Source organism: Oncorhynchus tshawytscha, linkage group LG11, assembly GCF_018296145.1.
Source record: "Oncorhynchus tshawytscha isolate Ot180627B linkage group LG11, Otsh_v2.0, whole genome shotgun sequence".
NCBI lineage: Eukaryota > Metazoa > Chordata > Actinopteri > Salmoniformes > Salmonidae > Oncorhynchus > Oncorhynchus tshawytscha.
The window spans coordinates 19,503,047-19,520,555 of NC_056439.1; the positions used below are offsets into that span (position 1 = coordinate 19,503,047).

The 17,509-nt window shown below is 40.8% G+C and overlaps 1 protein-coding gene across 1 annotated transcript in view; it reads left to right on the forward strand.

Annotated features, from left to right (window-relative positions):
• Positions 1 to 1,275: 1,275 nt before the first annotated feature.
• The window catches only part of rragd (ras-related GTP binding D), a 35,356-nt gene continuing 19,122 nt past the window's right edge, over positions 1,276 to 17,509 (forward strand). The window contains exons 1-5 of the mRNA XM_024437001.2: positions 1,276 to 1,570; positions 3,650 to 3,795; positions 4,228 to 4,374; positions 5,045 to 5,244; positions 6,115 to 6,229. Of these exons, the coding sequence (XP_024292769.1) occupies positions 1,429 to 1,570; positions 3,650 to 3,795; positions 4,228 to 4,374; positions 5,045 to 5,244; positions 6,115 to 6,229 (750 nt within the window). The 5' untranslated portion in view covers positions 1,276 to 1,428. The remainder of the gene's footprint in view (positions 1,571 to 3,649; positions 3,796 to 4,227; positions 4,375 to 5,044; positions 5,245 to 6,114; positions 6,230 to 17,509) is intronic.

Genomic DNA, 17,509 nt, shown 5'->3' on the forward strand with positions numbered 1-17,509 from the left:
ACTGCCTCATCTCTGTACCTCGCACATACAATTATCTGTAAGGTCCCTCAGTCAAGCAGTGAATTTCTAATAGACTCAACCGCAAAGACCAGGGAGGTTTTCCAATGCCTCGCTTTGTCGGGCACCTATTGGTAGGTACAAATAAAGAAAATCAGACCTCGAATATCCTTTTGAGCATGGTGAAGTTATTAATTGCACTTGGTGGACTGTGTATCAATACACCCAGTCACTACAAAGACACAGGAGTCCTTCCTAACTCAGTTGCTTATAGAGGAAGGAAACCACTCAGGGATTTTACCATGAGGCCAATGGTGACTTTAAAAAAGTTACAGAGTTGAATGACTGTGATAGGAGAAAACGGAGGATGGATCAACATTGCTGTTACTTCACAATACTAAACTAATTGACAGAGTGTAAAGAAGGAAGCCTGTACATAATAGAACATATTCCAAAAGATGCATCCTGTTTGCAACTGGGCACTAAAGTAATACTGCAACAAATGAGGCAAAGCAGTTCACTTTTTGTCCTGAATACATAGTGTTATGTTTGGGGGAAATCCAATACAACACATTACTGAGTACCACTCTCCATATTTTCAAGCATAGTGGTGGCTGCATCATACTATGGGTATGCTTGTAATCGTTAAGGACTGGGGAGTTTTTCAGGATAGAAAATAAAACAGAATGGAGCTAAGCACAGGCAAAATCCATGAGGAAAACCTGGTTCAGTCTGCTTTCTACCACATGCTGGGAGATTAATTCAACTTTCAGCAGGACAATAAACTAAAACACAAGGCCAACTCTACACTTGAGTTGCTTACCAAGAAGACAGTGAATGTTCCTGACTGGCCTAGTTAGTTTTGACATAAACATACTTGAACAACTATGGCAAGACCTGAAAATGTTTGTCTAGCCATGATCAACAACCAATTTCACAGAACTGAAATCATTTTGAAAATAATAACGGGCATTGTGTGGAGATGTGTAAGAAAAAAAACATATTTAATACATTTTGAGTTTAGTCTGTAACAAAATGTGGAATAAATCAAGGGGTATGAATACTTTTTTAAGGCACTGTATGAGCTCATTCTAAGAAAAATATAGTGTACACATCTCAAGATCCGCACGAGAGAAAAGCTAATTGATGGGACGAGGTGCATACTATCATTTTGCATTTGCATTGCAAGTTTTGCCCCTGATCCGACTCGGCGCTGGCATCTTTCCAACAAGTCTGAATGCGGGGAATTGTTGCAGTGTTCTGCAATTTCTCTCGCAGGCGGACTGGTATGCTGGCCAGCGACCATGCTTTATTCACACGGAGGAAGAGGGGGTGAAAGTTCATAATGGTTTGCACATATCAGGTGACAATGCTGTGGAAAAGTTGGTCAGCGTCTGTGGTTTAGCCTAACCAACAGAGACATTTAAGAAAATGACCAGCAGCAGCGAGGGGGTTTCGAAGTACACCGAGGTCGAAGACGAAGAAACATTGGCGATTGGTTATTACGATGACGACGACGACGACTTTGATACATTCACAGACGGGAATCTGGACTGTAGCTGCGAAGACGGAGGTAGTGGCAAAACTTTTCTCCCTCAGCGTCAGGAAGGTCATGAATATATTGACACAATGTTTCATTTTACTGTATCCCAGCTATGTAGACTACGAGGTGAATTATGTCTAAACCCTTTGAAGTTCACTATTTGTGTGAAATGTTTATACATAGCGCAGCGTAAAATAACCTCCAAGCGCATTCACACTGAACGCGTTGTCGTTTGGCAGCTACATTTAAATTAGCTACTGTAATCTACTGTGTCAACGAGGCTAGCTAGGCGAGAGCTGTGTTCATATTGAGCGTCGGCCTATGAGAAACGTGTTGGTTTGCATGCGTCATGTTACCTAAAAAGGAATCATTGGTCAGTTTTGACTAGAGAAATTGAAGCCTGTCCTGTTGCGCCTCTGCATATTCACGGATTTGCTGCCTGACATTCAGTGCATCTGAATCTGATTGACATAGTCTTATTAAATTTTTGGGGCATTATTGTTTAAAAAAAAAACTATTTGATAATACCTTTATTAACGTTTAATAAGCGATTACAATCTATTACCATTAAAGAACTGCCAAAATATGTGCATGTATTCCAATAGGTAGCTCAAACATTCTCACAAATCTACAGTTTGTTCTTTTAGATTTATATCCGGATTCTTCTCCAATCTTTAATTTGATGCAAGCAGACTCCCTGTCAGAGGTATAGGACTGTGTGACCTGCAGATAGTGAAATTATGCATTGAAGAGTCAATCCAAATTATACTTTTGGATCAAATAAGCAACATAAGGTGTGGAATGTTTGCATCCCAAATAGCACCCTATTCCCTATAAAACGCACTACGTAGGGCCCCTGGTCAAAAGTAGTGTACTAAATAGAGCATCGGGTGCCATTTGGGATGTTGGTTATGTCTGTATAATTACTCAACTGTCACATGATAGACAGCGCCTCTCTAGCCTCTCTTTCTCTAGTCTCAGAGAGTGTTGAGAAATTCAACGGGGGATTTCATCATTCTCCCAGACAGTGTGTGTTCTGTTAAATGACCAGTCACCACTGTCTCTTACATTACAATGATCTTCCAATAATTCTGCAATAGCACACTTTCATATGTTCAGAGGTCCTTTTTTTTCCTCTAAAAGTAACAGTGATCTCAATGCATACGCTGCTAATTGCCTAACTAGGCCTTCTCTTCATACCCGCCAGCCAGCCATTTGTCATGAATCATTCCAGTCAGTGAAAGAATAACCGATAGAACAGTTCCTTTTCCCGAAGCTATAAACTCCCGAATGCTCTTCAGAATCCATAATATATTACCACTGTGGTGCTACCCCATCTCAACCACATTCCATTACATGAGTGCCAAGTCTCAGTCTCGGTTTACATCCCAAATTGCACCACTTTTTTTTTTTTTACCAGGGCCCATAGGGAATAGGGTGGCATTTGGCCGCAGCCTTATAATGTTACAGCATTAGGAAGGCCAGCCCTGTGGTGACAGAATGCAGACCACATTCTTCCCTCAGTAGAGAGTTATCAAGGTCAGAGGAAGCATTTGATTGGGTCAGCTCAGTACCAGGGCCAGAGAAGGCACTGTCCGCATTACAAATGGCACATTTTTCCCTATGTAGAGCACTACTTTTGACTAGGGACCGCCCATAGGGCTTTGGTCAAAATAAGTGCACAAGAAAGAGAGTAGTGTGCCATTTGGGTCAGATAAACTGTGGCTCTATGGGGCTGAGGAGATTCCATGCTATATGATACACATCATGCCAACTGTGCTGTCGGAGTGTGAGCTACACTCATGTGGTGTTGGTTGGTCGGTGTATGTGGAGCACATGTTCTCTGAGTATGAGTTGCTCTTATGTATTTAATTGGCTTGCGGTAAAATCATCACCAAGCTAAATACTGGTATGCGAGTAACCAGGAAGTCACCATTGAGGTTACAAGGCCTCTTTCACAAGAGTCCTGGCCAAGAAGGGCAGCTCAATTTTAAAAAACAAATACACAAACCATTCATCAGTCCAGTGCATACACAGCAAAAATATAAACATCGATATTAATAAATACACACCATTGTCATAAAACACATCTCTCCCTCCCTCCCCCAGGTGGTTTCAGTGACCCCCTCAGTGGAGAGGTGAAGCCCAGGATCCTCCTCATGGGTCTAAGGCGTAGCGGCAAGTCTTCCATCCAAAAAGTGGTGTTCCACAAGATGTCCCCCAACGAGACCCTGTTTCTGGAGAGCACCAATAAGGTAAGATGTAACCGAGTTAGATCACACCGTAACCTCACTGCCCAGGTAGAAATGACTCCACTCGTGCTATCGAATTGACCCAACTGGCTGAGATGTTGTCACGGTGCGGTCACAAGACAGAGGATCCCTGGCCTGGTAAAGGACAGTGTTCCGTCCCAGATAGACTATGGAAGTCATTCTGTTAAGCATACACCAGTGACTTTTGTCACACAGGCACTGTTGAAGCTTTTAAATCACGTTTGAAAACCCACCTTTTTCGCCTGGTGATGATTTTACAGTTTTTTTTTAGACTGCATTTTTTATATTATTTTATACATCTCTTTTTATTGCCTTCTGTTTGTTTTCTATCTCCATCATTGTATTGTTTTACTGAAAAAAGTGTGTTGTGATTTTAAATCCACTTTAACCAAAGTTGAATTTGATTTGAATAAGATCTGCAGAGAGGACGTGTCCAACAGTTCCTTCGTCAGCTTCCAGATTTGGGACTTCCCTGGACAGATCGACTTCTTTGACCCCACCTTTGACTACGAGATGATCTTCAGAGGAACAGGGGCCCTCATCTTCGTCATCGACTCACAGGTGACTACATGGAAACGGTGGTGTCCATGTTAGGGTTTCAAAGTTCCCAAAACTTCCAGAAAATTCTCTGGTTTTCCATAAATCCTGGTTGAAGAATGCCCGGTTGGAGGATTCCTTCTGGGATCAATAAAGTTCAGTTCGGTTCAGTTCAGTTAAATTCAAAAAAGTTCTGAGAACTTTTGAGTGTACAGCGACAGTAGAAAAGCAACATCTCCTAGGTCTCTAATAGAAACTAGGTTGTTAGATGTGTTCCACACCTCTTTGATAAGGAGTCTTGCTGTGAGAGCTTCAATCAGCAATCGGGAATCCTTTTGGTGACTTGGCTGTCTTTGAACCATCTATGTGTTATTGAAGAGCTAGGGCCAGATCTCGTCTAAGTCCTTGGTGTTATGTATTGTGAATGCATCAAAAGGCATTTATGCATTTGTATACAACAATTGTATTAATGTTTAAAGCATGTCTAGGGTGTAGCCTCGGATGCCCAGACATCGCTCACGTTGTCAACGAGACGAGATTTGGAAGGATGGACTCAAGCGACTACTAGGAGTGTAATACTAACCATATAAGGCGCTATAAATGCATTAATTACACACAGGCTGTTCACAGAAAGTGCCAACTTCCCTCTGTTATAACAGTAACTGTCCATCCTGTCCCCAATGTCTGTCTCTAGGATGACTATGTGGAGGCGCTGAGTCGGCTCCACCTCACAGTAACCAGGGCCTACAAGGTCAACCCAGAAATCAACTTTGAGGTGTTTATCCACAAGGTGGATGGGCTGTCGGACGACGCTAAGATCGAGAAGCAGAGGGACATACACAAACGGGCCAATGACGACCTGGCTGACGCTGGCTTGGAGAAGATACATCTAAGGTAATACCACAGATAGAACAATGAGCCAGACATTTCACCAGATGTATAAATGTGAAGCATCCGGTTGGCATTTCCACAAACTACCAAATATAAGAAGCTCAGTCGCCGGCAGTGGGAGAAGATGGAGCTAGATGGGTTTTGTGCGACATTCTTTACATTTTCTCATTGATTAAACATTTCATCTCCATACAGTTTTCTGTTTCCAAAACTAAAATCTGTAACATAGTGAACTGCATTTTAAAAATGTTTACCCTTTGCCAAAGTTTCTAAAATTGCGTTGTTTAGAACGAGTACAAGGGCGTATTTAGTTATTGGACACGTGTACGTCACAGAGTAGGCGTTCCCTAATGGAAATATGCAAATAAATGCTAGAACGCACCAATTGAATTTTACTAGCTCGTACTTGGCTCTGCCCACGTCCTTGCTTGTTCTGCCCACTATGATTTACTCCCAGTGGAAACGACAGTCTATCTTGGGTTAGTTATAAAAATCTTTGGTAATACCGTTAGCGGCCATTTTGTAAGATGGCTGCCACGTCCCCCAAGGGCTAAATCTCTGGTTGCTCCATATTTCAATATTTTCAGGGTAAATAAATCTACCTCTGTAAAACAAATGTGGCGCTTTTATCACAAAATGCACAACCGATTTGCTTATCCGCCCGACTATAAAGAGGTGTTTTCAAATGAAGCTACCATAATGTGGATTACTAGTGTGTGGCCAGAGTGTTCTCTCCAAACTACATTACCTACATTTTGTTCACATTCATTTTTGCTATGCACTTGTGAGTAGATCCAGTCTAACTGCTGCTGTATGTGGTTACAGTTATACCCAATTGAAACGAACTGACTGTTTTCCCCTTTGACTCTTTAGTCTTTACCTGACCAGCATCTATGACCACTCCATATTTGAGGCCTTCAGCAAAGTGGTGCAGAAACTCATCCCTCAGCTGCCCACTCTAGAGAACTTGCTCAATATCTTCATATCTGTGAGTACACTCAACCTTCCTCAGTTAGCTTGATATCTGTGAGTATGTTACACGCCTCGGACTGAGACGGGTCAGCAGATAATAAACCCGAATTAACAGGATAGAATGATGAGACGCAGAAACGTTAGTGGTGTTCAGTAGTAGGCATTCTACAATGTTTTAAAAAATATGGTTGTCTTTTTAAAATATTTTTGTTGTCAAAATTAATTCCACACTACAATTGCATTGTAGTATTACGTTGTTATATTTCCATATTTCAGTATCAAAAATAAAGTAAAAAAACCTCTTGCCATACATCTACACATTCAAACACATTCACATATTACCTTTCACTAATGGCCAAACCAATAGTGCATATAATCTGAGGCTATTCAATCTGTAGTATTTAGTCATCTAGCAACAAAATCTATTTGGCATGTAAAACCATCAAATTGTACGATAAGAGGCTACATTACATTATATAATTTACTGTACTAGCAGTATCAATTTTCAAAAGCTACAAATGACTGGAGGCCTGTGCGAAACAATGCTACAACCATGACCTTTTAAACCATTAACACGTAAGCTAACAATAGCTGAAACCCACTAGCCTAAAGCTAGCTAGCGCTTAGCAAAGCTACATTTGGTTAGCATAAAGCTAACAAACTGTTAAACTTTTTTTTATTTTTTTCATTTTTTTTTTTACAAATATCAACACTTTAACACATTGTATCATCACATTGCATATTTACATATACAATTGAAGTCGGAAGTTTACATACACTTAGGTTGGAGTCATTAAAACTATTTTTTCAACCATTCCACAAATTCCTTGATAACAAACCATAGTTTTGGCAAGTCGGTTAGGACATCTACTTTGTGCATGACACAAGTAATTTTTTACAGACAGATTATTTCACTGTATCACAATTCCAGTGGGTCAGAAGTTTCCATACACTAAGTTGACTGTGCCTTTAAACAGATTGGATAATTCCAGAAAATTATGTCATGGCTTTAGAAGCTTCTGATAGGCTAATTTACTTCATTTGAGTCTTTTGGAGGTTTTCCCTGTGGATGTATTTCAAGGTCTACCTTCAAACTCAGTGCCTCTTTGCTTGACATCATTGGAAAATCAAAAGAAATCAGCCAAGACCTCAGAAAAAAATTGTAGGCCTCCACAAGTCTGGTTCATCCTTGGGAGCAATTTCCAAACAGCTGAAGGTACCACGTTCATCTGTACAAACAATAGTATGCAAGGATAAACACCATGGGACCACGCAGCCGTCATACCGCTCAGGAAGGAGACGCGTTCTGTCTCCTAGAGATGAACATAGTTTGGTGCAAAACGTGCAAATCAATCCCAGAACAACAGCAAAGGATCTTGTGAAGATGCTGGAGGAAACAGGTACAACAGTATCTATATCCACAGTAAAACAAGTCCTATATCAACATAACCTGAAAGGCCGCTCAGCAAGGAAGAAGCCACTGCTCCAAAACTCCATTAAAAAAGCCAGACTACGGTTTGCAACTGCACATGGGGACAAAGATCAGACTTTTTGGAGAAATGTCCACTGGTCTGATGAAACAAAAATAGAACTGTTTGGCCATAATGACCATTGTTATGTTTGGAGGGAAAAGGGGAAGGCTTGCAAGCCGAAGAACACCATCTCAACCGTGAAGCACGGGGGTGGCAGCATCATGTTGTGGGGGTGGTTTGCTGCAGGAGGGACTGGTGCACTTCACAAAATTCATTGCATCATGAGGCAGGAAAATTATGTGGATATATTGAAACAACATCTCAAGACATCAGCCAGAAAGTTAAAGCTTCGTCGCAAATGGGTCTTCCAAATGGACAATGACACCAAGCATACTTCCAAATTTGTCTTAAGGACAACAAAGTCAAGGTATTGGAGTGTCCATCACACAGCCCTGACCTCAATCCTATAGAACATTTGTGGGCAGAACTGAAAAAGCGTGTGGGAGCAAGGAGGCCTACAAACCTGACTCAGTTACACCAGCTCTGTCAGGAGGAATGGGCCAAAATTCCCCCAACTTTTTGTGGGAAGCTTGTGGAAGGCTACCTGAAACACTTGACCCAAGTTACACAATTTAAAGGCAATGCTACCAAATACCAATTGAGAGTATGTAAACTTCTGACTCACTGGGAATGTGATGAAAGAAATAAAAGCTGAAATAAATCATTGTCTCTACTATTTTTCTGCCATTTCACATTCTTAAAATAAAGTGGTGATCCTAACTGACCTAAGACAGGGAATTTTTACTCTGATTAAATGTCAGGAATTGAAATGTTTAAATGTATTTGCTAAGGTGTATTTTAACTTCCGACTTCAGCTGTATTTCCTGAACTAAACTGAGCCTTCGTTCATAGAAAATAAAACAAATAGGAGCTAAAAGTACAAAACGTTTGTGCGCCATCTTAATCCCTACATGTAAATCATTAGCAACCTAGCCAACCTACTTACAATGGGGAACATACCAACACGTTTTTCCGCTCGATTAAAACTCCCTCCAATTGCCTTAAAACGTCACCAAACTCACGGACTATGTAAGTAACCATGTTACCTCAATATTTTGAGAGTCATCTTGCACTTTTGCACATTACATACCATAGAATGATAAGACGGAGAAACGTTAGTGGTGTTCAGTAGTAGGCATTCTACAAGTTTGAAAGAGAAACCTCCAAGATCTCACTAACGCTCCCATTTGACGTCACCGCTCCCCGTAGTGGCAGTACTCGTGCACATTCATTTACATGCAAATACCTAGGAGGCCTAAAAAATGATGCAAGGGATGGCCCAATAAAATAACAAATGAAAATAAAACATCAAAAATATGACCAGACATATTTGTTTGTCACAAGCACACTACTACTGTCCTGTTTAAAGTCGCAGTTTAAAGAAAAGTTTCTCCTGGCCGATAGACTACTTTCAGGGTGAGAACCATCCAACCGTAAGTTGTCAATATACTGAACCTACCCTTTAATATTTTTCTATGTGTGAATGCACTGAACTGTCCTCATGACACCTCTAGAGTGATTGAGTGAGTGAGTGAGTAATAGGGTATATTTCAGACAAATGGCACCCTATTCCTAGTGCACTTCGAACATGGCCGATAGAGACCAAACAGGCTGGTTGTTTGGGCAGAAGTGCTTTGACAAGGCCTGAGCAAATAAAGCAGAGGCCCATCTCTATTGTAATTTGGTCAATTTTGTGCTCAGCTGAATGTGAGTGATAGCATGGCACTTACAAAGCCAAGGGTTGTGTGTTTGTTTCCCGCTGGGGCCACCAATACAAAAAATGTATGCATGCGTGACTGTAAGTCGCTGTGGATGAAAGCGTCTGCTAAATGGCATATATTGTTGTTGTTATTAATATTATTATTATATTATTATTATTATTATTATTGCTGAATCAAATGGTTTATTATGAACACTTTGAATTTCATCCAGAAGGTGGCAGTAATAGGTAAGAATGGCAGGGGTTTGTAGAAAGAGGCATGATCCCATTATACTGTATAGAGAGAAGATTGAAAACAGAATACATCATTCAGTTCATTTATTGTATACACATAAATTAATTTACTGATTTTTGTTTTCATTGGATGTTCATTTGTGAACAAGCTGCACAGAAAATTAACATCATGAGAGATATTGGTGACTCACATCTTACCTTAGGTGAAGCCAAAGTCATACCCTCGCCTTCAGTTTATAACTACAGACATGAGAAAACAACTTTCTATGATTGAAATAATTATTCATATCACGGGTACAAACGTTTCTTAGAAAAATAGATTTAAAATGGTTTTCATGCTTAGTGTGGAAGATTGGGGCAGCAAACGCCTCTCTCTGCTTTTGTGCCTTCAGTGTAATCAGCAAAGCGTTTGTAGTATCTTGTTAGTCTGTGTATGTTAATAAGTACAGTACATGAGAAACCATTAATCTCTTAATGGACATTACATTAGCAACGTGCATGCCACGCCCACCTGAGGATCTGTCCTTTTCAGCCATCCATTTCCTGTGTTGGAGGGGTTCAAATGCACTTTCCACTTAAATCTCGCTGGATTGCTTTCATTTTAATCCTGTGACTCTTTCATACTCTTGCTTGTGGCTGTCGTTTTCCCCCGTTAATGTTACACTGTTTGTGATGACCTGTCAAATACCCTGGTAATGGCTGAAAATGGGCTCAATACATTGTCTTGAATACATCTTACCGTTGAATCAAAAACAACGCTAAAGTTTATTTGGGGATATAATGCACCATCTCGACACTTACATCACAAGAAAGAGAAGAAAGATAACTTTATTTTGATGGGGTGTTCATTTTTTTTGTGTAATTGAAAAAGTAATAATTTAATACAGTTGAAATGTTTACAAATTAGATGCGCTGAAAGCAACTTCCGAAAATGAGCATTCAGATTATAGTGATATTATCTCTGATTTCGCAAACAATGTAAAGCAGGGGTTCCCAAACTTTTTTGGCCCACTACCCCATTTGGATATCACATTTCTTTCCTGACCCCACCATGTAAATATATTTTTTTGTAATCAATGGCCAATGTTGACTTTTTTTATTTGGGCTGTGACAGTCTATTACAAATCAGTCAGACAGTATTTTTTTGACAGTATTTCAAACTGAAGACTATGGTTTGAAGTAACTGAAATGCATCCGAAAGGTATTCAGAAGAGCATCAGGCAGTAAGTTCAGAAGAGCATCAGGTAATAATGTTGTATGATCTTCTGTGTAGACATTTTTCCCCCAGTCTGATTTAGTGTCTGGTCTTGTCCACTCGGTTCTAACGGCTTGTGGGCATAGTAGAGGGAAACAGTACGTACATACATAGATGTTCTTATCTTTCAGTGATGGAGTCATAATAGTTTGTAGCTTAAACCATTCAAAAGCTAGAGCCACATTCGTAGGAAGAAAACAGAAACCACTCTATTTATTACAACCGCATCTAGCAGCTACTGGAGGTTACTGACGTAACCCCGGTTCTAATAACCAAATGTATTTGTTTTTTTGGGGGGGGGGGGGCGCGACCCCAAGTTTGGGAAACCATGATGTAAAGTATGTTTAGATAGGCGTAATCTCCACCCAAGCATGTTGATTTTCAATCTGACGGTATCCTGCTATTGACACACTTGTTGAACATGACAACAACATTGATTAATGAGGCAGTCTAGACAGTGCAGGTGAGTGCAGGAAGGGAGGGTAGACAGAGCAAGTGTTCGGTGGCTGCAGCCCTCTTCCACCCCTCTATGTTATTGTATTCATGTATGCAAATAGAGCCGGTGTATTTATTCAATTTAGGTACATAATTTAATTTGAATTTTAACTCAAAATATATTTTCTAAATACCTGATACAATAAGAAAATGTATATGTGCCTTCAGAAAGTATTTACACCCCTTGGCTTTTTCCACATTTTGTTGTGATACAATACATTTAATTGTAATTTTTGGTCAACAATCTACACAAAATACTCTGTCAAAGTGGAAGAAAAGTTCTAACATTTATGAAAAATGTATGAAAAATAAAACACATTTTGACTAGAAAAAAATCTTGGTTGACCAAGTCATCCTGTTCTTTTGACCAATCGATTGGTATAAACGTATTTTTCCATATATAGACACTCACACAATGTCTTTGAATGAAATCAACTACGTATGCTCTGAGCTTGTCTGATGCTTTAAGCGAAGTGATTGAAAGAGGCTGATGGTCAGTGTTAAAATGAATGACAGCGAGTAACTGTGTGACTGGCGTACTTTGACTCGCTCTTCTCTCTACTGCAGCGAAAAGGCACCACAGCACAGTAAGTGTTTATTGTGCTGTCTGTGCTGATGCTGCAACCTTATTTCAGCCATTTAGTTTCTTACTTGTTTCTGACTGAAAAGTTCTGTTACCGAAATCACTCATTTGTGTAGGAAACACATTCCCTATTCCCTCAACCCTTTCTCTCTTTACGTGAAACATGTAAGCATCGCATGCATGTGACCAATTGATCGTCCTTGAGATATTTCTACAACTTGAATGGAGTCCATCTGTGGTCAATTTAATTGATTGGACAAGATTTGGAAAGGCACGCACCTGTCTATATAAGGTCCCACAGTTGACAGTGCATGTCAGAGCAAAAACCAAGCCATGAGGTCAAAGGAATTGTCCGTAGAGCTCCGAGACAGGATTGTGTCGAGGCACAGATCTGGGGAAGGGTACCAAAACATTTCTGCAGCATTGAAGGTCCCCAAGAACACAATTGGCCTCCATCATTCTTAAATGGAAGAAGTTTAGAACCACCAAGACTCCTAGAGCTGGCCGCCTGGCCAAACTGAGCAATCGGGGGAGAAGGGCCTTGGTCAGGGAGGTGACCAATAACCCGATGGCCACTCTGACAGAGCTCCATAGTTCCTCTTTGGAGATGGGAAAACATTACAGAAGGACAACCATCTCGGTAGCACTCCACCAATCAAAGCTTTAAGTGCAAGATTCTCTGGTCTGATGAAACCAAGATTGAACTCTTTGGCCTGCGTGCTAAGCGTCACGTCTAGAGGAAACCTGGCACCAGTGAATCATGGTGGTGGCAACATCATGCTGTGGGGATATGTTTCAGCGGCAGGGACTAGGGGACTATTCAGGATAGGGGAAAGATTAACGGAGCAAAGTACAGAGAGATCTTTGATGAAAACCTGCTCCAGAGTGCTCAGGACCTCAGACTGGGGCAAAGGTTCACCTTCCAACAGGTCAACAACCCTAAGCACACAGCCAAGACAACACACAAATACAAGTTCAATCTGTACTTCAATGCACATCTGGTGTGCATTATAAAAACAGAGGAAGAAAGAGGTGGCGAGAGTGGTGTGAGTGTAAAAGACAGAATGGGAAAGTGGTAAGAACAGAGGAGCATGGAAGACAGCACATGATTCATTAATTACAGTGCTACATAACTTAATATTCTCTCAGTTCATCACAGTTACATAATAGTGTCTCAAGCGGTGTCTCCTAACCAGCCTTGGGCCCCCAGTTGGCCCGAAGGTTATCTGAAGAGCTGGTGAGATGGCAATGACGGAACTGGGGGTTGGCATCCTCTCTCACATCAAAACATACCTGAAGACAAGAGACCGATGGAGAAAGAAATGGCATGATTAAGCCCTTGTGTTTTTTAAAATTCTAACACTGTCAGTCATCATAACCATCAGGAGGTGAAATGCATAACTGATCTTGGATCATTAACTCTGGCACTACTACATCTCTATCTGTATTTCAATGTAAAGCATCTCTTTAATAATACTTCATGTTGACCTGACCAAGTGACCTCTCACCTCTGATCATGCTGTGCCCTCTATGTAGCCAGTTCGGATGCGGGAGGGGTTTCACAGATGATGCGGGAGGGGTTTCACAGATGATATAACCTAGAACAGGTGTGCCCAACCTTTGATGTGAGATTTACCTTTTCATTTGCCAGCCTGATGAGATCTACCAGTCTCTAAATCTAAACCAACCAACAAAATGTATGAAACGCAACACACCACTGAGTATGGACCTGCCGCTGTAATACTTCTTTGATGTGGACTAATAACATGTCTTCCACAAATAAGTGCAACTAGTTTAATTTCCTACCTTAGTGTGACTTTTGGCATTGTGTGGAGGCAAGTAGTTTTTCATAGTCAGGGCTGTAAGCAGCTTGTTGCAAGTCTAATGCAGGCCACAAGGTGGTCATCAGTCAAAGTAGATCTGTACTTGGACTGTATTATTTTCATGTGAGAAAATGCAGACTCACAGAGGTAGGTTGATCCACCAAGGGCTGATAAGTTGAGAACACATCTTATGTTGGGATACTTCTCGTCTAGCAGTAGCTCCCAGAACTCTTCTTTCATTTCAGTGGTTGCCCTCGATTTCCGCTGAATGTCATTTTGAAGGGGGAGAATTTCAGTTTCTGCTATAGTGAGTGGTGTCCAACTGAAAAAAGTATCCCATTTTTGGAGGCAATGACTTCCAAATTTATGTCTGTGCCAAACGGAAAGCACATATAAGTGGCAATAGGCTCAAGTGATGCAAAGTCAGTGAAACGACTGTCAAACTCAGATAAGATTCTCTGGACTTGCTCCACGTAACGTGCACTGTCAAGCTGTGCTGTATCTGAATGCATGTGTTGAAAGAAGTGCAGTTACGTTGCAGTTTTTTTTGTGTTCACAGAGCTGATCATGTCGATTACCAGTTTGCCTTTTCCTTGCAGTTCTACATTCAATTCATTTAGCATGTAAATTAGGTCAGTGAGAAAAGCTCAATTCAGGAGCCTCTGTGTGTCCTCTAGCTGTGCATATTCTGCATGTTTGACCTTGAGAAACTCCTTGATTTCAGGCAACAACTCCCTGAATCTCCCTAAAAATATACCTGAGTTCAGCCAGCGCACATCCGTGTGCAGCAGCAGGTCTGTGTGTTCGGCTTCAGTCTCTTCTAAGTGAGCTCGAAATAGCCTCCGCTGTAGGCTTCTTGCTCGAATAGAACACACAATTTTCATCGCAAGCTCCATCACCTCTTTCATGTTTAACATCTTCCAGCACAAGGCTTGCTGATGAATTACGCAGTGATAACTAAGAAAGTCAGGGAAAGAATCATCTTGTTTGCACAGTGCAACGAACCCACTAATGCGGCCTAACATAGTGGGTGCCCCATCGGTAGTAATGAAGACAAGCTTACAAAAGGACCGTTGGAATTTGTTTGCAAACTCCATAAAAGCTTGAAAAATATCTTCACCCCTTGTTTTCTTTTACCTAGGCAAGTCAGTTAAGAACAAATTCTTATTTACAATGATGGCCTACCGGGGAACAGTGGGTTAACTGCCTTGTTCAGGGGCAGAATGACAGATTTTTACCTTGTCAGCTTGGGGATTTGATCCAGAAACCTTTCAGTTACTGGCCCAACGCTCTAACCACTAGGCTACCTGCCGCTCCTTGTATGTCCTTTCAGTGGCAAAATGGTGAGTAGTTCCTCCTTTGTACTCATGTTGTCAATGAAAATGCATAACTGTGCCACATCTACCATATCTGTGGACTCGTCAAACTGGAGGGAATAACACTGGCAGTTGTCAATATCCTTCTTCAGTTGATCCTCGAGGTTCTCTGCTATTCCCTCACATCTTCTTGTCACTGTATTTCTGGACAACTGAATGTCATTGATGGCAGCCATCATTTTAGGCTTATTCTTAAAATCCCCAAACAGCGAGTCTGCAGCCTCAATAAATGCTTCCTTGATCATCTCCCCATCTTGGAAGGACTTTTTATGCTTAGCAAGAACGCGACTCACACGATAAGATGCTATGGTTGCCGCCTTCCCTTTGGTCACGGGCCGTGTGAAAATTGACTGCTGCGCTGCCAGTTGATTTTTTTTGTTCTTGTACCTTTCTTCTTCGTAATTCAGTCTTTGCTGGAAAATCTCTTTCCTGGGCTTTGTGTGTGGTTTATAATGTAATGCTATGTTACCTTTCTTTGGGATAGTGATGCTATTATGGCAGATTTTATTTTACCTTTATTTAACTAGGCAAGTCAGTTAAGAACAAATTCTTTTTTTCAGTGACGGCCTAGGAACAGTGGGTTAACTGCCTGTTCAGGGGCAGAACGACATATTTGTACCTTGTCAGCTCGGGGGTTTAAACTTGCAACCTTCCAGTTACTAGTCCAACTCTCTAACCACTAGGCTACCCGGCACACATTTTGAGTTTGATTTGACACATTCCTTGTGGAAATTATACGTTTTCTGTTTTTTTGTATCCTTCCCTTCACTAATTATTGCTGCTGTTGACTACACAATTTAAGAACAACTTAAGAATGGATCTAGCTACAAAGTTAGCTAGCTAGCTACCTGCCTGGCATCACTGTGACCTTGACTTGAAGTTGGCGGGCGGCATCTGACTGCGCCAACTAGTCAATAAGTGGGCAGGGACTGGTCTTATTTTATGTAAATCACGTGACTTTTCAGACATTGCTGTGAATGGAGGACTGTCGAACGTTAAAACAGAAAGAGATTATAGGCATTGATTTCTGTGGCTGAATTTTAGTAGATGTATTATCATCTCACGATCAACTGGCAAGCACTCCGCGATTGACCAGTAGATCGCAATCGACTGGTAGGGCAACCCTGATCTAGAGGATTTAGGGAGAAGGTGGGAGAGTGATGAAGTGAAGGAGAGAGACTGTTATTGAGAAAATAAGTTAGTTAAAAAGACAGTGTTCAACAGGAATCTGTGTGTGGCCTCACCTGGTGTCCACACTAAGTGGCTGCAGAATACTTTATGCTGAAAAACATGCACAGACACACAAGGACAAACAATATAGCGTAGTTATATAAATAATGAAGTGTCTTACTATTCTCCATGGTTGGTCCTCCTGTTTATTCTTTGAAGGTGGAAGGAGCTGCAGTTATACACCTGAGACACAATCCATCAATCAGATTGATACACAAGTGTTTACAGTAGGTGTGGTTATAGGGTGTCTAATTGTTTCAATATACAAAAGTAAAAAATAGCGATAAAATTAATCACTTACCTTTGATGATCTTCATATGGTTGCACTCACAAGACTCCCAGTTACCCAATAAATGTTTGTTTTGTTCGATAAAGTCCCTCTTTATATCCAAAAACCTCTGTTTTGTTAGCACGTTTTGTTCAGTAATCCATTGGCTCAAAGGCAGTCAAACAGCCAGACGAAAAATCCCAAAAATATCAGTAAAGTTTGTAGAAACATGTCAAACGATGTTTATAATCAATCCTCAGGTTGTTTTTAGTCATAATAATCAATAATATTTCAACCGGACAATTGTTTCGTCAATATAAAAGAAAAACAAGAAAGGCATGCTCTCGGTCGAGTGTAGAAAACAGGTCTGGGGACTTTCCACTATCCACTGACTCAGAGTGGTCTTACTCCCTCATTTTTCAGAATACAAGCCTGAAACAATTTCTAAAGACGGTTGACATCTAGTGGAAGCCGTAGGAAGTGCAATCTGAGTACTAAGTCATTGGATACTGTATAGGCAATCAATGGAAAATTACAAACATTTAAAAAATCCCACTTCCTGGATGGATTTTTCTCAGGTTTTCACCTGCCATATCAGTTCTGTTATACTCACAGACATTATTTGAACAGTTTTGGAAACTTTAGAGTGTTTCCTATATGCATATCCTAGCTTCTTCTGGAGGTGAAAATAGTGCCCCCTACCCTAGTGAGGTTTAATTGAAATGCATTCCAGGTGACGACCTCATGAAGCTGGTTGAGAGAATGCCAAGAGTGTGCAAA